The sequence below is a fragment of the Nothobranchius furzeri genome, chromosome 3, assembly GCF_043380555.1.
Source record: "Nothobranchius furzeri strain GRZ-AD chromosome 3, NfurGRZ-RIMD1, whole genome shotgun sequence".
Lineage (NCBI taxonomy): Eukaryota > Metazoa > Chordata > Actinopteri > Cyprinodontiformes > Nothobranchiidae > Nothobranchius > Nothobranchius furzeri.
This window is the reverse complement of record NC_091743.1, coordinates 81,149,173-81,176,686: the sequence shown is the minus strand read 5'-3', so window position 1 is coordinate 81,176,686 and position 27,514 is coordinate 81,149,173. Positions and strand designations below refer to the sequence as shown.

The following is a 27,514-nucleotide window of genomic DNA, read 5'->3' as shown; positions in this document are numbered from 1 at the left end:
GATAGATAGATGATAGATAGATAGATAGATAGATAGATAGATAGATAGATAGATAGATAGATAGATAGATAGATAGATAGATGATAGATAGATAGATAGATAGATAGATGATAGATGATAGATAGATAGATGATAGATGATAGATAGATAGATAGATAGATAGATAGATAGATAGATAGATAGATAGATAGATAGATAGATGATAGATAGATAGATAGATAGATAGATAGATAGATGATAGATAGATAGATAGATAGATAGATAGATAGATAGATAGATAGATAGATAGATGATAGATAGATAGATAGATAGATAGATAGATAGATAGATAGATAGATAGATAGATAGATGATAGATAGATAGATAGATAGATAGATAGATAGATAGATAGATAGATAGATAGATAGATAGATAGATAGATGATAGATAGATAGATAGATAGATAGATAGATAGATAGATAGATGATAGATAGATAGATAGATAGATAGATAGATAGATAGATAGATAGATGATAGATAGATAGATAGATAGATAGATAGATAGATAGATGATAGATAGATAGATAGATAGATAGATAGATAGATAGATAGATGATAGATAGATAGATAGATGATAGATAGATAGATAGATAGATAGATAGATAGATGATAGATAGATAGATGATAGATAGATAGATAGATAGATAGATAGATAGATAGATAGATAGATGATAGATAGATAGATAGATAGATAGATAGATAGATAGATAGATGATAGATAGATAGATAGATAGATAGATAGATAGATAGATAGATGATAGATAGATAGATAGATAGATAGATAGATAGATAGATAGATAGATGATAGATAGATAGATAGATAGATAGATAGATAGATAGATAGATAGATAGATAGATAGATAGATAGATAGATAGATAGATAGATAGATAGATAGATAGATATACTCAAACTGCTGTGGAAGTGTTTTGCTTCAACTGTGGATGAAAAATCCATTGCAGTATTTTCAATAAAACATGTTCCTGAAGTACACATAATCACAAGAAATATACTGTCCATTTGGGTCTTAGATAAAACAATCTGGTAAATTTTGGAAATGAAATAGTAATCCTTATTACTGACAGTTCATCAGAATCAGAACTCCCAATCCAAGAAAATGTCCATTGTGAATAAAGACAGACCTAGTCAGGTGCTGGCTGTTAAAAACAAATAAAACAAAAGGAAAAAAAAAAGAAATTCCACAGAATCTTTACATAACTCTTTAGTGGCACATTCTCATCTACAACACAATGCTTCAGCAGAAATTGCATCGCATGCCAGAATTGATTGGGTACACTGAAGTCACAATAAATAAATAACACAAAATACACAGAAGAGAAGGAAACAAGTCAAAGCACAACTTTTCTAGAATTGCTCTAATTTTGGCATAGCATCAATTCACTGATGTAGTAATTATCAAGGAAGGTAGAATTCCTCTGTCTTGTACATGAAAGTGTAATATTCTTTCTATCTGGTGGGTGTGTGGAAACTTATTCCAGATCTTTGATCCTGACATGAACGAACAAGGATGATGGAGAAATGCTGGTTCCATCTCTGGACAAAAGGTGAATGTGGCGATATCCTGCAAACACACAACCATGTTTATTATTATTATTATTATTATTATTATTATTATTATTATTAACAACAACAAAAAACCAAAATGAACAAGGGCCTATTCTACACAGCTCGGTAAACATATTTGCCAGACTAACAATAACAAAATCACTACAAAAAACCTGCCTGAAAAAAAAGTGGGCTGAAATACTAAATTTGGTATTTTGAAGACATTTAATTGGATGCAGTAAAGTTTTTTTTAAAGCAGCAATAGCAAATCTGCTAAACAAGCTAACAGTAAACATAACACAGTCACAGAACTCTCACCATCTAACAGAACTTTTGTTTTCATCCCTAAGCCATGTGCGCCTGTTCCCAGAACACCCAACGCCAGAGGAAATGCGACAGAGCTAAACACCAGTTGCCACTTTCTCATTCCAAATGTCTTTTGTTGTCAGTGACTTCAAATGGTGTTTTTATTTTTGGGACTCTTGTAGTTTGTCCTAAAGTTGAATTGGTAGCAGTCGGCTGTTTCTCCTTTGATATTAGTGAGTGGAGAACCTCTCACACCAGTGTTCTGTTGCTAAATACGCGAGCGAGTAATGAATGGAGGACACAGGTAAATGAAGATGTGTGGTGGGCAAATTCGAGAGAGCCACTTCATTAATTATTTTTAAATCTCCACAACACATTTATTTCTATACTATGTTAGAACATTTTTAAAAGGCATTAAGAAATGCTTTCAAGTGACAATTTGTAATTTTTTACCATTAATCTCTGGAAATATCTAATGAAATGTTGTAGTAAATGAATTAAAAGATGCCCAGTTGTTGAAAAATATTGGCAGTTTCAGAACATATAACCGTACAAATCTGGTCTAAAACACATGGACCAGTTCTAAGTCTCTGGGTGACACCATATTGGATGTCATGTTTCCTTCTACGGAAGTCTGTGAGGACAAATGCATTTACTGATTTGTAACAAATGGTTACAAAAATGTCACTATTAATAAATATTGTTGCTTTACATATTTACCTCTTCACTCATTGCCAGGGATGAAAGGGAATCTGATGTTCTTGTTATTTTTCTGGAGGTTGCACTCCCAGGGATTTTTGACCCTAATGGCCATCCGTTGGTAAGATCTTATTTGAACACAAAAAATAATGCTTGATTGCAATGATTTAGGTATGTACTGCCCCCTGCCAGGGAAACTACACACTATCACTTTAAGCTTGTTTGTTTTGCAGATTTGCCATTGTAGCTGCAAGTTTTTTGTTTTCCTAAAATCTCTGCAATGAAAGTGAATCATATAAAATAGAAATATTGATAAAATCCCAACACACATTTTACATATCCTTTAAAAATGCTGCTAATCTAACAGTACAGCTGTTCCCCGGTAGAAAAAAGACCATACCTTGCTGCATGCAGCTAAGAGGAAGGGTATATTGCCCCACAAAGTCATTTTTTGATGTTTTGTCATAATCTTCTACAACAAAGCGTACAATAGCAAGTTCAGGGGCATGGATCGTGAAGTGGAGAGTGTCGTACCACACTGGGTTGAATCCTGTAAAAAATACCAAAATAGTGACTCCAGGTTCACAAAAAAGCAATAAATAAATAAATAAATAAAAAGCATCATCTGACATTTTACATCTAGATCGGAACATTGTTTGTCTGTTCTGAGTTAACGTAAAAACACTTATGCTGAAAACAGGTGCAAAAGTTCATTTATTTCAGCAATTCAACTTAAAAGGTGAATTAGTCAGGTCCATAGATATTGGGACATCAACACAATTCAAACATGTATGGCTCTAAACACTACAATTGATTTGAAATGAAACAAACACAATGTATATCTGCAGACTGTCAACTTAAATTTGAGAGTATTTACATCCAAATCAGGTGAATGGTACAGATATTACAGCAGTTTGCATATGTGTCTTTCACTTGTTAAGTAATGGGACAGTTGGCTACTCAGCTGTTCCATGGCCAAGTGTGTGATATTCCCCCATTATCCCAATTACAATGTGCAGATAAAAGGTTCAGAGTTCTTTTCAGGTGTGCTATTTGCATTTGGAATCTGTTGCTATCAACTCTCAAGAAGAGATCCAAAGAGCTGTCACTATCAATGAACCAGAGAGAAAGCAAAAACATTAGGCGTGGCCAAAACAACGGTTTGGAACATTCTTCAAGAGAAGGAATGCACTGGTGAGCTCAGTAACACCAAAAGACAACTGAAAAACAACTATGGTGGATGACCGAAGAAATGGTGAAGAAAACACCCTTCACAACAGCTGGCCAGATCAAGAACATTCTCCAGGAGGTATAGGTGTATGTGTGTCAAAGTCAACAATCAAGAGACTTCACCAAAGTGCATACAGAAGGTTCACCGCACGATGTAAACCATTAATGAGCCTCAAAAACAGGAAGTCCATGTTAGAGTTTGCCAAACGTCGTCTAAACAAGCCTTCACAGTTCTGGAACATTATCCTATGGACAGATGAGACCAAGATCAACTCGTACCAGAGTGATGGGAAGAGAAAAGTATGGAGAAGAAAAGGAACTTCTTATGTTTGTTAGCATTTCACCAAACATGGTGGTAGTATCATGGCGTGGGCATGTATGACTGCCAAAGTCTTGTATTTGTTTGGGATGTAACTGCTGACTAAAACAGCAGGATGAATTCTGAAGTGTTTTGGGCAACATTATCTGCTCATATTCAGCCAAATTCTTTAGAACTCATCGAACAGCACTTTACTGTGCAGATGGACAATGACCCAAAGCATACTGCAAAAGCAACCAAAGAGTTTTTTTTATTAATGCAAAGAAGTGGAATGTTATGTAATGGCCAAGTCAATCACCTGACCTGAATCCAATTGAGCATGCATTTCACTTGCTGGAGACAAAAATGAAAGGAAAATGCCCCAAGAACAAGCAGGGCCTGAAGACAGTTGCAGCAGAGGCATGGCAGAGCATCACCAGAGATGAAACCCAGAGTCTGGTGTGTCTATGTGCTCCAGACTTTAGACTGTAGCTGACTGAAAAGGATTTGCAACTAAGTACTAAAAATTGAAGGTTTGTGTTATGATTATTATTGGTCCCTTAACAAGTTGGGGGCACATATGCAAACTGCTGTAATTTATACACCACTCACAGTGTTTTGGATGTAAAACCCCCCAAATTAAAGCTGACATTCTGCATTTTGTTTCATTTCAAAATCTTTAATGATTCTCTCTGCTTTTATCTGACAATGCTGCATACATTGTACAATCTGATAGATCATGAAAATGGATTTGATCTGGCTCCTGATCTAATTTTCAACATTGGATCTGGAGTTGCCTGACATTCCCTCTTTTCCTGAAATGGGCCACAGGGACATGCCTACATTTCTTAAGAAACATTCTATAAAATGAATAAAATATTTCTTTGATGCAACTACCGTGTTTTCCGGACTATAAGCGGCTACTTTTTCCCCACGCTTTGAACTATGCGGCTTATACTGAGGTGCGGCTTTACTGAAGATTTTCCTTCACCTGCCAGGGGGCGCTTTAGCAGAAAGTGAAACAGGTGGAAGTCAAAAGTGGAAATCAAAGAAAGTGCTCATTTTAATTTAGCACATGCAAGCAGCCGGCACGACGAAGAATTTTTTTTCAAATCCATACCCCCTCATCATGGTAACTACACGTATGAGTTCATAAGATGCCGCATTTAAGTCGAAGGCCATCGATCTGGCAGTAAAGGAGGGAAACAGTGCTGCCGCAAGTAAGCTTGGCATGAATGAATCCATGGTTCGGCGCTGGAGACGGCAGAACTCATTCAAGCCAGCTTCACCCGGGGATGATGACAGTGACACGGACATCGCCACAGAAAAGGTATGTGACGAAGCTCTTCTGAGGCTGTTCAACTCCGACACTGAAGAAGAGGACATTAATGGCTTTAGTGCGCAAGAGTAAGATGAGAGCGAATGACTTCTTCTGGTAGGCAAGTGTGTTTTATTTACTAACCAGGCATGTTTTGTGTGCAGTTTTTATTTTCTAATCATCCAGGGCTTATTAATGCTGTGTCAGCGCTGTTCTTTTCTTCTAAACATGCATGCAAATTACCGGTAATAACGTGTCAGTTCTGTTTTTATTTTATAACCATCCAGAAATATGAATGCTATCAGTGCTGTTTTCTTTTCTAAACTTGCAGGCACGTTCAACCGTGTTTAAAATTTGTTTTGTTGAATTAAAACAACAACAAAACACCTCTGTGTAGCGTCTTTCTGTCTAATTATCTTATGTTATGGCCATACATGCGCTGTGCGCCGGAGACCTGCATGTGACTGCTGCGCCACGGCTTGTATTTGAGTGTGGTGTGTGTGTGTGTAGAAAACCTTTTTTGTTGGTGCGGCTTATATTGAGGTGTGCTCTATAGTCCAGAAATTACGGTAGTCAGATTTTCAGTAAATCTATGCTACTTTACCCATGTTACTTTAATAACTACATATGTATCCAGTAAAGTCCGTAATTTTGTTTAAAGTGTACAGAGCTTGTGCAAAGACTTGTCTCATACCATTGTTCTCTATATATCTGGTCTCCTGCTTGGCTTGGTCCATTGGAACTCCATGGATCTCCACTCTGACCAGTGGATCAACAATTGAGTCCTTTTTGATGTTGACTTTGGGTAGTTGCTGGCCGCTGATCACCTTCAAGATTCAAGAAACAAGATCAAATGTAGTAAAAATGAAGCCACCAGTGACGACTACTTGAAGAAACTTCATCAAAAAAAATCCTGTTGTTTTGATTTCTACCTGGATGGTGAGGACAACTGGTTGGTAGTCATCTCGCTTTTGTGGCATGTCAGGGTCAAAACGTTTCTCATTGTCTCTCATGAAACTGGGTTTCAGGACGTACCCACACTGGCCATTCTGGCTGAACAACCCATCGTTCAAATCCATTCCTTCCCCAGCAGTCTGGAAGTTCAGAGCAACTGAGTAGGAAAGTACAAAATAGATCATTTTATTTGAAATCATGTAAATCTAATTTTATAATATGTACCAAGAACTGAATTGAAGTTTCATGGGAAAATCCAACCAACATAGAGTAGATTTTAACTAAATGACCATTCAGAAACTAGAAGTAGTAAAAAAAAAGAAACAAAACAAAACAAAAAAGGAAAAGATATTAAACTGCCTACAAGTGAATTTGTTTTCAAAACCTTGAGCACATTCTCATCTTGCTTTCACATGCACTTTTAAAACATTCTTGTCTATCACTGCTCATTTCTGCAGGTAAAACACTAAAAGGATATTATTAGCTCAGAAACCCATTGGGCGTTTTACAAGTGTTTTTTTCTGATATATGGGATATAAATCTAGTTTATCTTGTTTGAATTGCAATGGTCGCAACAAAATTGCAGTCATATGCTAGCTGAAGCTGACTATGTTTTATAAACAGAACTTTTAAGAATTGTGAAACAGCAGAAACTACTGAGGGAATATCGTTTAAGAAATATCACAGGTGAGGTCCAAAAACGTTGGAAGTCTATCTGTTAATTGCAGGTCCAGGTCCATATTACCAGCGTTGCCCCATCTTTGTTACAAGTACTTCCTCCTTCACCTGCTAAAGCAACCATACTGCCAGATTGGGAGAATTACTGGGCTGGTTGAAAAAAAAATGTAACCCCACTTTTCTAATTCTGGGCAATGTGGCAACTGACTACATTTCCTTAGGGGTGGAATATCCCTTTAAAGAAAAAACTGTCATCCTCCGAAATTGAGTTCAATTCAGGACTAACGGTGACATTAAAACACAAAGTTTTGGTAATGCAAAAGGCAAGCTATAAAAGAGAGTAACATGTAACTAATTAAGTTACAGTCACCAATTTGGCATCCAGCATTCCACATTTCCTGAGGATTAAAATTGGAAGAGTCTGTTCGGAAGCCAGTGGGATAAATCCTGGTCAGCTGCCGGGAGTTATGACACACAAACTCTGCTCCTGAAATGAGAATGATATGATAAAATTAACTGGCAAAATATTTAACTTTCTGTTAAGCAAAAATAGAAACAACTGCACTCACCAGCTTCTCGTAAGTGCTTACGGGCTTTGGACTCCGTGAAGGAGGTAACCTCGTAGAACTTGAAGTGGCTCTGGGAGTGTCTGAAGCTTATGAAGTGGACGCTTTTACAGTAAACAACACAGTCTGACAGTTCCTTGGACAAACGCTGCTTTGATTTCTGTAGAAAAACAAATCGTAAAATAGGGCATAAATCAGGGTGACCATATTTCCATTTCCAAAACAAGAGGACAGAAGATCTGTCCCTACCGATGACGTCACACTAGGGCTGGGCGATATGGCCTAAAGTCAATATCACGATATATTGAGGATTTCACCTCCATAATGATAATTGGATGATAACTACAGGTATGCACAGAAACAAAAGTTGTCCACTAGATGGGGCTGTCACATGTATTACCTTGAGTCACATTTTCACGCCAACCTACACACATCTTTTCATTTTTTTTATTATCAAATTCATTGACATGGGAAAAATGATCTCGATAAGAGTCAGAAATTTCGATAACGATATATTTTCGATTTATTGACCAGCCCTACGTCACACTATGGCAAAACCATACAAACCATGTTGGGACCCATTTATTTCCCCAGGCGAAAAGCTAAAATTAATATCAGATTCTGCCAATAAAAAGGCTCTATAACAATTCATATGTAAATATTTAGCATATTTATTGCAAAATCTAATTTTTCGGCTGCTTTAGTGCTGCATCAACATTTTATTAATAAGAAATGATCATACCTTTTGTTTTACTACAGCATCGATAAGCTTCCTCTGCACAGATTATTAAGGTTGCTTGTTTCAGCTGCGAGATTAGGCGATCGGGTCAATGAAAAAAAATGTTTCTCATGGACTCCATGGAAACTTTCAGAGAATCCACAAAAAGTGGCTTTCATATGGTTTTGTTACTGACAGATGTGTGTGAGTTTAGAAAAGAAGCAGATGAGACGGCGTGCCCGACAATTTTGTTTTACGCCTGACAATATTAGAACATGTCAGTAATGTCTGACGTGTTTAGGTTGTTTTGCCTTGGCCCCGAAAACGCCTTGAAACGGCCCTGGGTGTGTGACTGAGTTTTGAAGGTGATCTGAATTGTATCAGATGTATAAATATTACATGTGTATAACTTATTGTTTTATACAGGTATAAACGTATAGTAGAGATAAATCTACCTACATTTTACTTTCAAACACTTTGCTTTGTTTTCTTGTTTTTATTTAACTATTTTACTGTCCTGTCTGTCTGTCTCTCATCTTCCTGCATCTCCTCTAAACTCTCCAGAAAAACTGCTGCTTGGCTTCTTACTTTTTCACCTCATCAGTAACTTTTGAACTAAGCAGATCAAAAGGACCTCCTGACCGCAAAGCGGAGTGCACGTTTCGATGCTGCGTCAGTGAGGTGAAATGACCATAGTACATGATGAGCGGAACGCGTCAGGAACGATTAAAGACAGAATACCAGAGGATATAAACAGATATGATCGATCATGTGTTAATAATAATGTTTTATTGCGCCACCTTGAGAATGCATTGTGCGCCGGACGCAGCGGGCGCACCAATGATCAGCGCTCTGCGTCCACTCCGCTCAACAGAATCCCGCTATGCTGAGAGTCCATAAATATTGTAATATAGGTAGAAACTAGATCTTTACCTGAAAGATCTCTAGCCTCCATAACTCGATCTCTACTCCTGGATGAAAAACTGGACATTTTGATCAATATAGGAAACCCCCCCAGATGCCCCGGACAGAGAGTGAAAAGTGGACATGTCCGGGGGAAAGAGGACGTATGGTCACCCTAGCATAAAGGAAAAATAAACCGATTTCTCTAGTTTTTTTTCTAGTTGTGACATAAATGTTGACCCTGGTTCAGTCAAATCTTTTTTTTGTCACAAAACCAAAAATCACAGTGCCTTCACATCATTTAAATCGAGCTGCCTGTGACCCTTTAAAACTCTGAATGATGTTTCTATAGAGCTCCAGGGGAGGTCGTTTTCTTTCTAGGCAATATCTCATTGTTTTCTATGAGGAGAATTTTTACAGGTTTTTACTAATTTTATTTTAGTCAAAAAATGTGTCACTATGAAAACTCCTGTAATTTATCCCAATGAAACAATCTGTCTTTAGGTCTAATTCGTATGGGCTTTTATTTGTAGCTGTAAGGTAAGAATGTAGTGAAACGTGTCACAAAAACAGCACCGAGGCATCGGCACTCCCTGATTAATTTGGGAAGGTAATGTAAAATTAAAAAAAGAGTTATAACAGGTGGATATGTAAAAAACAATGTTCTGTGTACAGCTAACAACTTGAGCTGTTCACACCCAACTGACACATGTTTAAATAATCCAGAATCAAAATTTTGATGCAATCAGGTAGCCAGAAACAACCAATGTGGCAACACTTCTGAGTATTGTTACACAGACATAGGGAGAGATGTCCAGACAAACTTGGTTATTTGCCATCAGGACGGAGATTTATTGTGCCTAAGTGCAGGACCAAGAGGTATAAAAGGAGCTTTATTCCTGAGGCAGTAACAATTCTCAATGAGAAATGAGTCTGGCGTGGCTATTTTACTTGATTTTATTTCTATTTATTCATGTATTGTTTTTATATTTTTATGGATGTGTGTATTTTTTGTGACTGTGTGTGTAACTGGGCACTAATTCTCATGTCACACGGCAAATCAAATTTACCTGTTGGTACTAATAGTTACCTTGACCTTGACCTTATTTTGTTTAGGAAAGAATGTTACCTCAGTGCTCACTGGTAGATAGACTGTGGAGTGGAAATGATCAAATGAAGGAAAATTGCACAGTCACAGAAGGTTTGAACCAGTGGACCCAGCTGACTATGTCAGCGTCAGCTAATTGTTATTTCAGTCACGAAAACATGATAGGGTGAACCCTTGTGCTGAAAACAAATCCCATTATGGGTGGAAGTGATACTCAACCACGAGGTTGAGAAAAAAAGAGCTGGTGTGCACCCCGGGTAGTTTCCATGCCTGCTCACATCGGAGGTGTGGCACAGTGAAACCAGCAAAGCACCTCTGCATGCATGCTTGCCATCCTTCAACATGAAAGCTGATCCACCTGGTTCACTCAGGTGCCAGGGCATGCCTTCTATCCTCCACCCACATCATCATCATCATCATCATCATCATCATAATCACCTTTACACCAGCTAAGGAGACAGACACATCAGCAACCAGGGCATTGCAGAGCTCACATCACTGCCAGACTCACGACTGGCCTCACCTCTGACCACCATGTTGACTAAAGTCCCAGTGTGACATTTCATGCTTCTCAAATGCTTATCAATAAACATGACTCTAACTACTCAGAGGCTCTTTTACACATTTAATTGGCTGCAGTAGACACAGAAACAGTAAGCAAGTTTAAAAGACCTATTCTCTGATGAAATTTAGTTAGTTTCAGTGTGGGGCATAAATATTAGTAGCAAGAATATTGTTGCATTTCAAAGAACTGGCCTTGTAACTCTTCCAGTTTGTGGGTCACAACGCTGAGTACAATAAAGACCACTGACACTATCAAGGATTTTAATATTTACAAGTTCTATACTTCATCTCTTCCTTTCTTCTCTTGATTGCGTTGTCAGTTGGAATAGCTACATCTATCTCTAAAGCCTTGATCTGATGTTTGTTGACAGTGTTCATTGATTAGCCAGCATTTGTTTGCTCGTTTAGATCAGGAAGTCTTTCTGGATCCTAGCCATGTAATTCTCCACCACCTTTGGCAGTGTCTTTTTCTTTGACTCTGGCTTTAACTTATACTCTAAAATAATGCTTAGTGTTCCTACACAATTTCAGACACGGTTATGGTACTCCATGCCATACTTTGCCAGCTTAATTCCAACTTTTTTATATTGAATTATCTCTAGTTTGACTTTGTATAGGTTGCATTTTTTTATTGTTGCCTGGAATAGTAGATCCTAGCTTGGATTCCTGTCTGGTGTGGTAGACCCCGTCTTGGGTCCTTTCTTGGATGGTAGACCCTATTTTGATAGACCCTTGATAGACCTTACATGATAGGGTCTGGTGTGGTAGACCCCGTCTTCGGTCCTTTCTGGGATGGTAGACCCTATCTTGATCTTGTCTGGGATGGTTGAGTCTAGTTTGAGTTCTGTCTGTTTTGGCAAATTGATTGATATTGCTCTCGTGCTGAAGGCCTGTTCAATAATTTAGGTTTCAATAGTGTCCTTCAGTACAGCCTTTCTTTAGCAACTGGTAGGATTCCTGGACATCAGTCACTTCCTCGATTGGCGATGGTACATGCAGTGCAATTCATAACTGAACCTGAGATCCAGTCTTGTGTCCAGTCTTTTTCTTTTGTGTTAAGCACCTGTTCTCAAACTGCTAATTATGAAATTTAAAGAAGAGACAAACGTTCTTTCAAATGCACACAAAAGCTTTTGTGAGCATGTTTTTTTAATCTTGTGCCTAAAAGACAAAAATTCTAGTAATGCTAAGAGCCCCAGTGAACCTTCTCTGCCAGATTGCCTAAACACCTTCTACATCCACTTGAGGACACAAGGACCATCACCAGCTCCAGACTGATAAGATGTCTTGATGATAGCCCCTTCAGTGACAGTGAGGAGGAGGAAGAGGACCCTCCAGAGGACCAACACATGCAAAGTTGCAGGCTCCAACCACACCTCAGGATGGTTACTAAAGTATGATCCAACAAAAAAAGAAGCACGGTAGGGTCCTTCCTGACCCTCCTATCCATAACAAGGTTTTGATGCCTGAGACATTCACCCAGGAATTCATCGATGTAGCCAATTTCCATATGTATTATTGAATCTTTGCTATTTTGTCCATGGAAATGCTTCAATAATCTGTTACATATCTCCTTGTACTTAGCATCCTGTCTGTGAGTGTTGGACATGAGGTGAGACCCTTTTGTACATGGATATTTCTTGCCTTGATTTTATTCAACTCTATCCCTTCTTTGGCCAGGCCGTTGTTCATTTGGAGTATCTGATTACTGGCAGGACATACTGTGATTAGACATTGTTCTTAATAATCAGGTGGCTCTTCAGGAACTGCCTTACTCTTTAAAGGTACTTGTTTGAGGCAGACTTCGGTGCTGCCTCATCATGATCATCATCTTCCTGTTGGACCCCATTCTGTCTTGAATATCTACACTGTTGACTTTTCATAGTTGTCTGGTGGTTTTCCTCATTGATACTATTCAGCCATGTTGACCCACTCTGAACAGCGTTTTAATATTCTCCCTAAATATCGTGATAAGGTGGAACAATGAGTCAGTGTCCTGTTCATTCTTGGCATTCAGCTTGATGTCGGGTGACTTGATAGGTTCAGACTACATGGGGACACATCAGCAAAAACCTAACCAGCTCTGGAACAGATTAGGTTACAAGCACAATGTTTTGGTGTAACAGACCCAGGTAGGAAGCAAACCAGCTTAATAACTCCAAAAGTCCTGAAACCTGAAGTAACTTTACCAAGCCACTACTCTTGTTATGAAGAAGAGGGACCTGATTATTCTTTGATGTTTTCCTTAGTCTTCAGCAGCTTTTGTTGAATAACCTGTAAGCCTGTTGCCTTTTGTAATTCATGGATCAGATAATATAACTTCAATTAAATGCAAATACCAAGGCCAGCATGTCTTAGATATAAGCAGATCACTCTTGATACATTTTCTTTAGGTTATGAATGAAGGTGCATATTCTTCCATTAAAAAAAGAGTACCTTTCCTTCCATGGACATTTTGAATACTTTAATGTACTGTTGTGTGTTTAGTATAGTGTCACCTACATTTAAAAAGTAATGACTTCCCTCTCTGCACTATGACCTCATGACATAGAAAGTAGGTAGATCACCTTACGCAACAACAGGTGTGCTCTGCCGTTCAAACGTTTCAGTAATTGTATTTTGTTACAGAGAAAGGGAAGACATTTGCAATTCTTTCTGCAAATGTATATTATATTGGATACTGGATTAAATATTGGCCTAAACAACTGATCAAGGGCCTCATTATCCCTAGCAATATAAATGAACTACATCAGCAGTCATGTGATGGCTTAAAGATCACGTGACTTCTTTTTGTGAGTGTTTAATGCCAGTGATACTTTCTTTTTACAAAAACACTGTTTGGGTAAACACTGAAACCTTTTGTAACCATTTTTTAAGTTCAGTAATTTCTGGTTACTCATTTTATTAACTATTTTTAATTTGTTTCATTTACTCACTTAGGAGAAAAAAAAGTACTTTAAACATTATCTGCTTTGTCATAATTTCTTTAAAAAGGGACATTTTACATTTTTAGAGCTCCATCCATCCATTTTCTTCCGCTTATCCGGAGTCATGTCGCGGGGGCAATAGCTTAAGTCATAGAATTTTTAGAGCTTTGTTTCAAAAATATGTGACCTCTGTAAACCTCTTTCTGATAATGTGTACTTATAGAGCTCCGGGAGCTGACGTCACTTCTCCCGGCATGCAACAGTTCAAATCGAAACGGCGCCATATTGGCAGGCAGAAGCCCGCAGCTAGACTATTTGTTATAGTCAGAAAACTCAATAAACGGGAAATATGGTAGATTCCTGTTGTGCCTCAGGATGCCAGAAAAGACGCAGACGACATAGGGGATGAGCAGTAGCGGTTTTAGGCACGGGCAGACAGGGCAGTTGCCCGGGGCGGCAATTTTTCATGACACAAAAGGGGCGCACAAGCGCTGAGTAAAAAATAAAAAAGAAAGAAATCTGCGCCGCACCGAGGTTTTCTATTTTCTGTCATATCACAGTGTCTGGATTGGAAAGAGCAAGTTGGCGCCCCCTGCAGCTGCAGGCGCTCCTGCTGACTGAGAGGGTTCGGGTGCTCCGTGCGTGTATGAAGAAGAGGAAGGGGAGGGGTGCTGCGGGGGAATTCATCTCTGGGTCTTTCCCAAATGAAATCAGCAGGTAGGGGCTGAATCAACTGTATTAACATGGCTAAAGTCAATCACATCTTGATGTTCTTCCATTTAACGCACAAATCATTCATAATATCATAAACACAGGCCTAACATTCTTTCAGGTTTTTCTGAATTGTGTGAAATGGCCAATTAAAAAAAGGAAAAACAAAACGAGTTTGTGGTCACTACCCCATCAAGGTCAAATTGTTTAGTCCAGACTAAAGGAAACTTATTGAGTCAAGAGCCAAACAGAAGAGATGAACATAAAAAGGCTAAAACCACCAGGTTCCCAATTCAGGAAAAGAAAAAAGAAAAAAAGAGGAGAAGGATAAAGGTATGTACGCTCTCATGATGCATGTTTTCAATTTTTTGAACCAGTTAACTGGGATTTTAACAGTTAAATTCGGTCAACTAATTGCTAACAGAGCTAATAAGGCTGAAATATTGAAACGGATATTCAAATGGTTCGAAAAAATTCCTTGAATCATTTTTTTCTGATTCAAACTAGGATTTGTTAAATGCTCGCTGCAGCCTGTGGCCTGCCTGAACAACAACAAACACATCATGTTCACATAATAATAAAACAACTCTACAAGCAGAAGAAAACTCCCTCACCACTAACCATCCTGTTTATTTATTGCAGATGGCTAAACTGATTATTTTTTACATGATTTGTTCTGTAAAAGTTGGCTTTTTTGGTAGTCTACAGTTTTTTATGTCAGTTTAAATTACAATTTCAGAGGCAATTCTAAAATATTTTGGATCATGATAAAGATCTATTGGAGATCTACCCCAACTTTTGGACTGCTCTGCCAGTCACTGTGGCTCAAGTTGAGAGGAGCTTTTCAAAACTTGATCAAGTCATACCTGAGGTCAACTATGTTTCAGGGGCGGCTCACTAACCTGGCTCTGATTAGTATCAATCACTCAGTAGGGGAGCAGATTTCATATGATGACATTATTGATGACGTTGCATCAAGGTTAGGTTTTAATTTTAGTTTGTGTTTTCTGTTCTAAGTGCAATGCTCTAGTGATTATCTTTAGTTTGTTGTGTGAAAATTTTTCGCTATTTAGAATATTTATTATATATTATGTTCATATATTCTTAATATTTAGTTATTGTTTGTTTTTGTATATTTGATTCTATATATTTTGATACAGTATATAATGTATGTTGCTTTACATTCTGACAACTTCATAGTAATTAATGTAAATATGTGCAACTTGAATGTTCAATAGTTGTTCTAATAAAACATGCCTGTTTGTAGAAAACATGCGCGTGTTTGTGCAGTTGGGGTGGTGTGTGTGTGTGTGTCGGGGGGGGGGGGGCTCAAAGGGGGCCTCGCCCGGGGAGTAACTCCATGTAGAACCGCCACTGGGGATGAGCCATCTACAGGATTCCCCAAGATCTGGAGCGCCGCAAACATTGGATCATTGTAATAAAACACGCTAGTGACCGGGCTAAAATGAAACTGTGGGATCCCGAGAGTAAAGATTTTCGCTTATGCAGCGACCACTTCATATCAGGTACTCAAACCAACGTTTCCTCAACTGTGTATGGTATTTATTTGAAATGCTTTTATTACGATTCTTAGTGGGCTTCCTAAACTTATTTTGGCGTGGCTTTTTCTGTCTTATTACTCATAGCAACAAGTAAACATCACGTAAAACGTTGCCTCGTGATTTCTGCGTGCTGCCGTTTACGTGTTTTATGATCACAGCAATTAACCGGCTAAGCTGTATTTAATTTTCAAGACCATGGTTGATCAATTGTCAGATCACACATAAAAAGCACTTTGGATTGCTATTATCTGTCTCACCGAGACAGATCTCAGACAGATCCTAAGACGCTCCTGCCTGACATATTTATTTTATTCACGGAAAAAAATCAAACTAGTGATTTCTCTTGGCGTTCAGTTTATACATTCAAACAGCACAGCACTCTGTTTAAACTACTTACATGTAAATCTATGTTATTTGTGTTTTTGTTTAATTAGTTTCATAAATTATAAATGTCAGGGCATCTCAAATCCGGTAAGAGGTCCGCTCTGACAGCTTCTGGCATTTTTAAAAAGTATTCCAGGGGCATGGAAAGGGTCAGAGATGTTTAATCTATTTAATTTCTGACTATATAAAACGATTTCTTTGGTTTTAAAGTGTGAAGTAAACTCCACCGGAGTAAAATCCAAGCCGAACCCGTTCCTTTTGTTTACCTTTGTTGCCTGCCAACATGGCGTCTACTCTCTGAGAGTCACGTGACGACCGGAGCTCTATATTTCTGAGACTCGTTGTGTTCTTATGTTCAATTGCAAATGAAAACAAGTAAAAACTAGGGGTGGGAATTTAATGTGTTAATTATTAATTAGCAAAAAAATGGAGTGCCTCCCAATTTGGGGCCAGAAAAGTTTTGCATCAACATTTTTGTCCTATTAATCAATAAATATAACCAAGCTGCCCATCCAACAAAGCAACAGAGCCTGGGCTACAAGACCATATAAACCGTTGTATGTGCTCCAAACACAAATAAAACTCCAATCATATGAATGATGACAAATCGCTCTTCATAAATAAAAGAAAGGAAGAAAAAAAAATCTGCCTTTTCACCATTATGTTTTCTAATTGGCAGGAAGCAGACAGGCAGTACCTGTACCAAGCATGAAAAAAAATTTCAGCAGAAGGGGCAAGCATACATCTTGTAACTGTCAGCAGAACTTCCCCTGAACTCTACACTACACCTCTTTATACATTAGCAGTGCGCTGCTGCCACTTAGTGTTCAGTTCAGTACACAACATTTGCAATGTTCCATGTCCATTTACACAACATCAATAACACATATACTAGTATTTACAAATCCCAACAAAGCCCACAGTGGTTAACTTTATAATGAGACCAAACTAATCAAACTGACCTTGTGGTTACAGAAATATACTCAATAAAGTGTGGGTATGTCATCTGTGCCTCACTAACATCATTTTTTTATTAAAAAATTAGCTTAACCAAATTGTCTTTGGTTAAAATGTGATTAACCCAGATTAATTATTTACAAAGCAACTTAATTAGATTTATTATTTAAATCAAGTCCCACCTCTAGTAAAAAGACCAAATGAAATTTTCAGCAAATATTTAGAATATAAATCACCAACTCCAATCCTCCAGGGCAACCTGCATGTTTTAAATGTTTCCTACTCCAGCACACCTGAATCATCCAACCTTATTGAGTCCTGCAGATGCCCGTAAATTACTTCCTCGTTTGAATCATGTATTTTGGAGCAGGAAGTGTGTGAAATGTGGAGTATGAGATCCACATAAGACTGAAGTTGGTGGCCCCTGATTTCAAACATATTGATGCTGAAGCAAGAATACTTCCATAAAATTACGTCAAATAATTTTTGAACTAACTGATGTTAAAATTGGCCTGCTTGCTCTCCCAGTATTTCTGGCTACAGTTAGGGGAAGGCTAAAAAGTGAGCAAACCAGAGAATATTTTCAGACTAACTGTGGGAGAATACTGTCATGTAAATGTCAATCCCATTTCACGACTCTGTTATTTTTAAGTTTTTAATCAAGAGGAGTGCCTTTATTTTGAGTGACCTTAATCTGCCGGAGGTTTGATTTATACATGACTGTCCTTGGTGTGTCATAGTCAGATTAAAGACCACTCAGAAAATTCTGACTCTAAATCAGGATCATTGGTCTGTGTTGTAGATTATTGGTTCTAATGCTCAAAAGTTAAGCTGTACTGCATTTACAAACTCACCTTCATACGGCGACGAACACTATCACGATGTAAATTTTCTTCATCAATTTCTGCTGCCTCATCTTCATCGCTGACCAATCCGGTAAAAGAGTCTCCCAAAATTCCATTACAGTTCTCCTCAAGGCCTCCAATCTTTTTGGCCTTTACAAGAATCTTTCCTTTAAGATCCTGGCAGAGAAGTCCAGATACAATAACATTAATGCCTATGTTGAACATAAACAGCTCTCAATTTGCCAAAATGCTAAAGACTGCCAATACATCATTTGGTATGCCCACTGGAAATGTAGACACTACAGACCTGGGGTCTCATTTATCAAACATTGCGTAGAATCCTTACCAAAACCGTACTTATGATCAGCAAAAAAAAAAAAAAAAACTTACGCCAAGCAGGTTTGTGATCTATCAAACATGGAGTATGCACAGCTGCACGCTATCTCCACTTCATAAATCGGAGACTAACAAGAATGTTTCTCAGCTGCTTTTTAGTCACATCCCGCCCTCACCACGCCCACTTACTGCCATAAGTAGTCAATGCAAAGTGCCTTGTGGATCTCATGCATGTACATAAGCCGGCGACCGTAGATTAAGGCAGATCAAGGAAGCGCTATTTCACAGAAGCAGAAATTGAGGTACTTGTGGGTGAGGTGGAAAAATGAAAGGAAGTGCTTTTGCAAAACAAATAAGAGAAAATCCACGGAGTGGCACAGCGTTGCTGAAGCCGTCAATGTTGTGAATTCTTCAGTGAGATCTGTGGAGGGTATTAAGAAAATGGTCCGATTGGGATTTGATCCCCAGACTCCCAGGTGAAAGTCACACACACTAACCAGTCAACCAAACAGAGATCTCCCCTGCTCAACTAGCCAGGGCACATGATCAATCGGGTCACAGTGACATGACATTCTGTCTCAATCTGTCCCCCTGCTGATATTCTGCATTCCATATTCTGCGCTTCAGGCTGTGTGTGTGTGTGTGCGTGCGTGCATGTGTGTGCATGTGGGGGTCTTGTTCTGTGTGAAAATGAAGCAGTACAAGTGATAATGCTGCAGGATTTCATAATTTTATCCTTCTCAGCAGCAGCACTGCAGGTGCTCTCCATGTCCAACATGTGCGTAAGCCAGGTCCTTAGTCAACATAAAGTTGCGCACATTTTCCCGCTAAGTTTTCTTTCATAAATCCCAACGTTTGCGTGGAAAGTTGCTTACGCAGTTTTCCGACCCCGTTTTGTGTGTAAGCAAGCTTGATAAATGAGGCCCCAGGATGTTCTAAAAATGGATGAAATAAAAGTTAAAGGTCAATCTGTGCTCTGACAAGTAACTGATTACATTTACTTGTTTTATTACTAAAAGAATCACATACATGTGTACGAGATAATTCAAAATGTATTAAAAATCTAAACTTTTACTCAAATGTTTTATTTATTGAGTTTAATTATAGTCACGATTGTGTTGAGAAGAAAAATCAGATCAAATATAAAACACTTCCCACAAATCCACTGCAGCAACAAACGAGCTGAAACACCAAGATAGACAGTAGACTAGATGGTGTCATTCTCTCCCTTATTAAAAGCAAACTAACTAAAACTATTAGCATCAAACCGGTGTGAGCATGGACGTAAGGTTGAAAACTGCTTCAGCTGAGGCTTATGTGTCAAAAAACTTTTTACATGGTCTGAGCCTTTAGAAAACAAAACATCACATTTTAACAGTCACTGAGTCTACCATGACATCCTCTGTAGAACTAAGTATTAGAGTCCAATGTGAATCCATATGTCCAACAGACAAAGTTTGGACTGAACCAGGTCATTTAACATGAAGATCCAAAAACAACAGCAGAACAACAGAATGACTAAAAGAAAAAGAATAATCAAGGTTTTGTATGGTCCGAAGTCCTGACCTGAAAAGGACAGAATGCTGACGGAAGAAGAAGACGAAGAAGTAGATGAAGAAAAAGAGAAAGAGAAAGAAAAAGAAAAAAAATAAGAAGAAACATTTATTTATATAACGCCTCTCAAGATAAAAATCATGAGGCGCTTCACAAGGACAAAAACAAAAACTTAAAAAAATGATTAAAAACAAAAAAGTAAAAATTGTGATAATAAAGGAAAGAGAAAAAAGACAATGAAAAAGAAGGAGGTAATCAGTGGATCCCATGAAAGGCAGAATTGACAGAAAGAGCAGAATGAGGAGAAGTTAGTGATGAAGAATCAACTAGAGGTCAAAAGCCAGCCTTAAAAACAACCAAAGCAACAAATGACCAGAAAGCATCCAGAACTAGGTGGTTGTGCATGCTGATGGATTTTCACTCACAGCTTTTATATTTTCCATTCATTCGTCCATTTCCTTCTGCTTATCTGGAGTCGGGTCGCGGGGGCAGCAGCCTAAGTCGCGAGGGCTAGACTTCCCTCTTTTATTTTTTGTTTAGTAAAATATGATGCCATGATGGAATCCTGTGTTATTTTCTGCTCTTGAGGTTAGGTTAGAATCATTGAAAAACATGTAGCTTACCTCTGGAGACGGCAGCCGACTTGAGACCTTGCCTTCCAATGTACTTTTCAGCAACTTGTCACCAAGGATGTGGTTGAGGTGTTGGGCCATGACTCTCTGTTGTTCAACACAACAGTGGTTTTCAATAGACAGGATGACTGGATATTCTGAGACCTGAAGAAAGTTGACGTTAGAAGCAGGTGATTGGAGTGCAATTTAACACTAAAGAGTATTGTCATGAAGGAAAAACAATTCACCTGTAGCTGTACACGTATAAGTTATGTCTGGTTGGCTTAAAGACTAGCAAATGGATTGACAAGAGGTCATAAAGCCAGAACCATCTGTTGCACACTGACACTTAACCAGAGCAGAGAATGGCATGCATTTGAACTTGGTACCTGCTCACCTTGACATGGGACTGACATGAAAACTTTGTCAGATAACTTCTTGGTGCTTTCAGAATATTTAGTTCATATCATGTTACTGTCCTTGTACTTGGCATTTTCCATTTATTTGGGTCTGGGTTATGGGGCAGTATAGTTCTAGCATGAGAGCCTTGAGCAGTGGTTCATGAACCTTTCAGCTTCGGACCAATAAAATAGAATTTTTCAAGACATGTGACCCCATATATTTCTAATTTGATAATATAAACATGCTTCACCCACATGGTCACCCACAGTGGAATCCTTACTACAACTTGGAAAACCAATAGCCTAGCATCCTGTCCATGGCTACTTCCTCCAGTAAGACCTCTAGGTGTTATCAGGCCAGCCGAGAAATGTATTTCCTCTAGCTGTCCCATGCTACCTCACGGATCTCTTCACATCTTCCTGAAGGGGAGAGGGTGGCAGATGAGGTTTGTGCCCATCCCGTAACCAAAGGGTTGCAAGCTCGAGAGCCTCCAGGGGAATCCTAATGAGTTCCCAGGCCAGCCGTGAGGCATAGCCTCTCCAGCGTGTCCTGGGTCTTCCTTTAGGTCTCCTCTGGGTTGGACATGCCTGGAAAACCTCACCAGGGAGGCGTCCAGGAGGCATCCTAACTAGATGCCCAAGCCACCTCAACTGGCTCCTCTCGATGTGGAGGAGCAGCGGGCCTACTCCAAGCACCTCCCGGATGTCCAAGCTTCTCACCCTATCTCTAAGGAAGACCACAGCCACCCTGTGGAGAAAACTCATTTCAGCCGCTTGTATCCACGATGGCATTCTTTCAGTCACTATCCAAAGCTTGTGACCATAGGTGGGGGTAGGAACGTAGAATGACTGATAAATCAAGAGCTTTGCCTTCTGGCTCAGCTCTCTCTTCAACACAACAGATCAGTATAGCCCCCGTATCACTGCAGACGTTCCATCTTTCCCTCACTCGTGAACAAGAACCTGAGATACTTAAACTCCTCCACTTGGGGCAGGACCTCATTCCTGACTTGGAGAAGGCATTCTATCCATTTTAAACAGGCCATTTACAGGTTTACTAAGGGACATGATCCATAGTCATGGATGGATCTTTCATGGATAACAAACAAGAGTACCAGAATACACACCTTAAGGGTTATTGGGGTCTTACTCAGGAGCAAGATATGGGGATAGGACGCATGTGGAAAAACCTTTTTGTGGATGGGATATCACCCATGTGGCCTGGCTGGACCCAGCCCAAACCTTGCATATGGGCCTGTCCACCTGCAAACCCCCTACTTGCAACAAGACAGTGAAATCTGCCCCTCCATTGACACTGATTTAACTGAAACATTTTCCTTATGTTTAAAGTTTGCAATCAACCAAACATCTTCATGAAAATATCAAACATTTTTAGAAACGCTACCTTGAACGCATAATTTAGCACTGCATTGACCACATCCTTGAAGAGTATTTTTGAGGTGAGTGTGTGCCCGTGATAGACAATGGGCTCTCCATTGGCACCATCCCAGCAATCCACTTCAACACATCGGCAACCACGATTTAGAGCCCTGTGCAATCAATAAAAAAATACTTTGAAACGTGTTTTTCAATCCAAATATTCAGCCGATAAACCAGAATTAATCTTCTGGAACGATTTCATAATAACACTCACTCAATGAAACTCTTACTTATGAATGACTGGAGAAAGCTAAATTTGGGCCACAGTCACAATAAATCACATGGGGGCATACAACCACACCCTGACTCAGACCAACATACAGTGGGAACGGAAAGTATTCAGACCCTCATCAATCTTTCACTCTTTGTTAGGTCTGAATACTTAGGACCATGTGATAATTCAGTTTTTTTTATAAATCTGCAGAAATTTCTACAATTCTGTGTTTTTCCTGCCAATATGGGATGCTGTGTGTACATTAATGAGAAAAAAAATTAATAGATTTTATCAAATGGCTGCAAATTAACAGAGTGAAAATTTGACGGGTTTGAAAAGTTTTTCAAGATTCAAGATCATTTTTATTGTCATTGCACAGGTGTACAACGAAACTGACTTTGGGCTCATTAAAGATTCGTACCCACTGTACAAGGCATTAACTTAGTCAAGTCTAGACTGGACAAAGGCATAAATGACAGACTGTAGGACTTTACCTACGCCTCTAAAATGCCATTTCCTTGTGTTATGCTCTTGTGGATTTTAAATGGAACTTTTAAGTATTCGCTTTTATATTTTGCTAATGTTCAGCACTTTGTACAACCCTCATGTTGCATCTGAAAGTGCTAAACAAATAAAATGGTATGATAGCTTTCCCACAGTCTGCCAACCCATGTAGATCCATCTGTGTTACCTTATGTATCCCTCCACACTGCTCTGTCCTCTGAGCTGGTCCTCCATCAGATATGTGTTGTGGGAGGAAGAGATGAAGTAATGGCACAGCGGCCGAGTCATATCCTGGAAGATGCCCCTTCGCTGTGGGTTGAAGATGGAACCTTCAGATGAGCCGAGGTACATCAAAAACCCGTCAAATGTCATGGCCTTAAGCAGCTTGGCTGGATGGGAACAAGGTTTTATCAGAACCTTCTCACATACCAACAGGATGGAACATCTGTTCATCTTGTGTTACCTGTGTCTGACGGCTCATAGCCTTCAATGAGCTGCTGGGCATGTTGATGGACATCACCCCTCTCCAACTGCTCCTCTCTCAAGAAGTCCTCCAGATCACTCTGAGATAACTTTTGACCATCTGTTGAGTATTCCTGGAAAACTCTCAGAATATCTTCCCGCTCTGTCAACATTTTGTAGAACAGCACAAACTCATCATCCTCCAGTGAACCAGTCTGGGATTTATCCGCCATCTGATGAAAAGAGCATACAGTGTGGTGTAGCGTACCAAATGGCCAAGTATTTCATCAGTATGACCATACATGTCAATCTGACACCGTGGTGCCGATATGAAGTCTGTGAACTTGAGCCAATATTCTTAACTTATCCTGCGGTACGTCACAAGTTCTCAAGGCTGCAGAAGATGCAGGACTTCTTATCTATCCTCTTTGAAAAAAGTTCATCTTCCCTGGCTCATAAAAGGATGTTATAACTTTATAGGTTTATGTAATCATATTTTGTTGAATGGACGATACAGTATGTTTAAATCCAAAGTTTTTTTAATAATGTGTCCAATACTCGGCATGAATTAATGATGGGTTAACATGAATGTTATTACTGTAATGATTTATTTCAGATTTTAAACCACACCAGATTAGTATTTGTTGAATTTCATAATGTTATTCTATTAGTAAGAACACAATAATATTACCATGTTATTGTTAATGATTAATATATTCCCTTCACATAATGTCTGACATTTTACCTCACATTAAGAAAAAACCTCTCTGAGTGTCTGAGTGGAGGAGGGATGTCTGAAGTATTTTGGTAACGCATTTAATCTTGTCAAATTCTGATTTGTCTAAATTTGTAAACACTGGTTAATAAAAGCTAGTTCACTTCCCGGACTAGCCATTTCCAAGCCAGCTTCCCAGTTTGGCAGACCGGGTGAGCAAAGCACTTGGGACCATCCGCTCTTTTGACTCACGTTCAAAGCCTCTTTGCAACGCTTGCAAGCGGCATCAGATGCAACAACTCATCAGACGTGGAACGCCTCACTAGCAGACCCTGGTGGCATCTTATGGCCGGTAATGATTTAATTCAAAGGAAACTGTGACTCTTTGAGATTCCAGGAGCCAATCCATCTGGTGACATCACCAATCTGAACCACCCAGGGCTTCCATCACAGGTATCGCAGATCTGCACACCAGTGTCAGATGGTTTTATGAATAACTGATAGCTTGTCAAACCATACAGACTGATTTTAACACCCAGACATCACAAATTTCTCGGATACTTAACAAGGTTTTGCTACAAAACATGTAAGCTTACCTTCCATCATTTCATTCTTTGTCTCCGTTATCTTGTCAAACCATTATTCATCATAATTTGTTCTGTGTCATCATTAGTTTAGAATATAAAATTAAAGTCATTTTTATAAACTATATTCTTGACTCTGTCTGAATTAATATGAAGTGTGTGTCTGAATGGTCCAAAGAACCTAAGCTCATAATAAATCAAACATTTAAAGACCAATCAGATTGATAATTCATATTTATAAGGAAAATCACACCTTATTGATCATTTAATAATTGTAGCCACTTCCATCACGTTACAGTGGTTTTCTGCTGGATGCTCACACCATCAGGCTTCTTTAAGATTCTCACCATGAAAAGACGAAGAGCATGATGTTCATTCATGTCAACATTCATCATTCTTAGAAGGTCTTGCACTTCTTTAAAGTTCATCCTGCCATCGTTGTTCTTGTCTGCTTTCTTAAACCAGTCACCAATCCATCTGAGAACACTCTTTCAGGAAACTCATCAGGTTAAACTGAAGAAAGGACAGCTTCTCTGAGTTTGTAGAACTACACTGCCCAATGGACCCTTTAATTAAAGGAGCCTGCGAAGGTGAAAAACCAATTGTTTTAATAAACATCAGTATAATTTAGTATCTAATTATATACTTTTGAACATCATGTTATGAATAAGATGCATTACATGGTAATAAATCTGGAACATGCTAACTAACTTCAGCACAGGGCATGTGATCTTATATTTTATGAGAAGAGCAAGGCGTTTTTTCTTGTTATTCCATAACTTTAGTCCCAACTAAATCAAAAGTAGTCTCAAGCATTTCTTTAGTATTTTTATGGTTTGAAACTGCATTAAGTTAAGAACTCTGAGTAAAGGATACTGGTCCAGCTTTTCTCTTTCCCCCATGTTCTCCAGACTCTCTATCAGCTTCCTCATGCCTTTGATCCAGGACTGTGCTTCCTCGGCCGACTCGGCCACCAGGTCCAGGTTGCTCCTACGGCTGCGGAACACCAGCGTGAAGCATCTGTCAGCCGGGAATTCATCTGCGATGCTGAGCAGAACCTCACTCTGATGGCCCTCTCTAATTGCCTCCACATCGTTCACTGAAACTGGATTTAAAACACCAGCAGAAAAAGAGCATGTTCATTCGTCAGTGTTACCCAGACACAGATCGTTGCTAGGGACAAACGGGCAAAAGTTAATAATTCCTAGATTTGATATCTCATTCTCCACAACACAAGCAACCAGAAAAATATAAATTTGATTTCAGGCCATTTCAAAAACCCATTATACCTTAAAGCAGCTCAGTAATCTAAATTACAACATCACAGCTTTAACTTAAAACATGTCCAAAGAAGAAAGATGCCTATTGAGTTGTTGTTCAAAGTTAATTAAAGAGTAAATTAGGACTCACATTCTGATAATCTGGATTAAAACAAATGACCAACATGTTGAGTTGATGTGCTATTGTTGTAATCTGTTTTTAGTTTTCTATTTCAATATTTGTTTGCACTTTTTGTCTGGGGCGACGGTGGAACAGGAGTTAAGTGCTCGCCCCGTAATCGGAAGGTTGCAGGTTACATGTTTGAGCCCCGCTCAGTCTGTCGCTGTCGTTGTGTCCTTGGGCAAGACACTTAACCCACGTTGCCTGCTGGTGGTGGTCGGAGGGACCGGTGGCGCCAGTGCTCGGCAGCCTCGCCTCTGTTAGTGCGCCCCAGGGCAGCTGTGGCTACATTGTAGTTCATCCCCACCAGTGTGTGAATGTGTGTGTGAATGGGTGAATGACTGATTGTGTTGTAAAGCGCCTTGGGGGGTTCCAGGACTCTAGAAGGCGCTATATCAAATACAGGCCATTTACCATTTAATTGTACAGTACTTTATGATTGAATGTCTGTGAAAAGCACTTGAATAGAAAAACTATTCAAAAAGTAACTAAGTAAAAAGAACCAAAGTCAACAGAAATGCTAGGCTGCTGCCACAGACTCAATAGGGTCACCCATAGACATACATACATGGACACTTTGTGTACTGGCGCTGCCTTTTGGAGCTGCCATAGTGGCCTTCCGCCATCTTACATGGGTCTCCATTTGCCCCCTGTGCATTATTTCCATTGAGGAAGGTGCTTACCCAACTAAAACACACATTTCATCAAGCTTTTTCACACAATCATACACAAGATATGGCATGATAATTAAAATATAAAGTTAAACAAAATTAATACAAATATTTGCCACATGTGGTTCATTGGTGTTGTAATGTCCAGTAATGGTCAGTTTTAAGTACAGTTTGACCCTTCAATATCTGGTCGACATGGAGACACGAGTCTGCATGTGTTTCCTTTAATCTGCCGGATTTTGCATCCCTTC

General features: G+C 39.0%; 1 protein-coding gene across 1 annotated transcript in view; it reads right to left on the bottom strand.

Annotated features, from left to right (window-relative positions):
* Positions 1-640: 640 nt before the first annotated feature.
* Positions 641-27,514, bottom strand: part of plcd4a (phospholipase C, delta 4a) — a 37,022-nt gene continuing 10,148 nt past the window's right edge. Inside the window, exons 3-15 of the mRNA XM_015957824.3 lie at positions 26,029-26,257; positions 25,500-25,629; positions 23,855-24,086; positions 23,579-23,780; positions 22,639-22,783; positions 20,845-20,997; positions 18,341-18,508; positions 7,656-7,812; positions 7,457-7,573; positions 6,387-6,565; positions 6,149-6,281; positions 3,009-3,158; positions 641-1,619 (exon numbers count right to left, since the gene is read on the bottom strand). Coding sequence (XP_015813310.3) covers positions 1,528-1,619; positions 3,009-3,158; positions 6,149-6,281; positions 6,387-6,565; positions 7,457-7,573; positions 7,656-7,812; positions 18,341-18,508; positions 20,845-20,997; positions 22,639-22,783; positions 23,579-23,780; positions 23,855-24,086; positions 25,500-25,629; positions 26,029-26,257 — 2,087 coding nt within the window. The 3' untranslated portion in view covers positions 641-1,527. The remainder of the gene's footprint in view (positions 1,620-3,008; positions 3,159-6,148; positions 6,282-6,386; positions 6,566-7,456; positions 7,574-7,655; positions 7,813-18,340; positions 18,509-20,844; positions 20,998-22,638; positions 22,784-23,578; positions 23,781-23,854; positions 24,087-25,499; positions 25,630-26,028; positions 26,258-27,514) is intronic.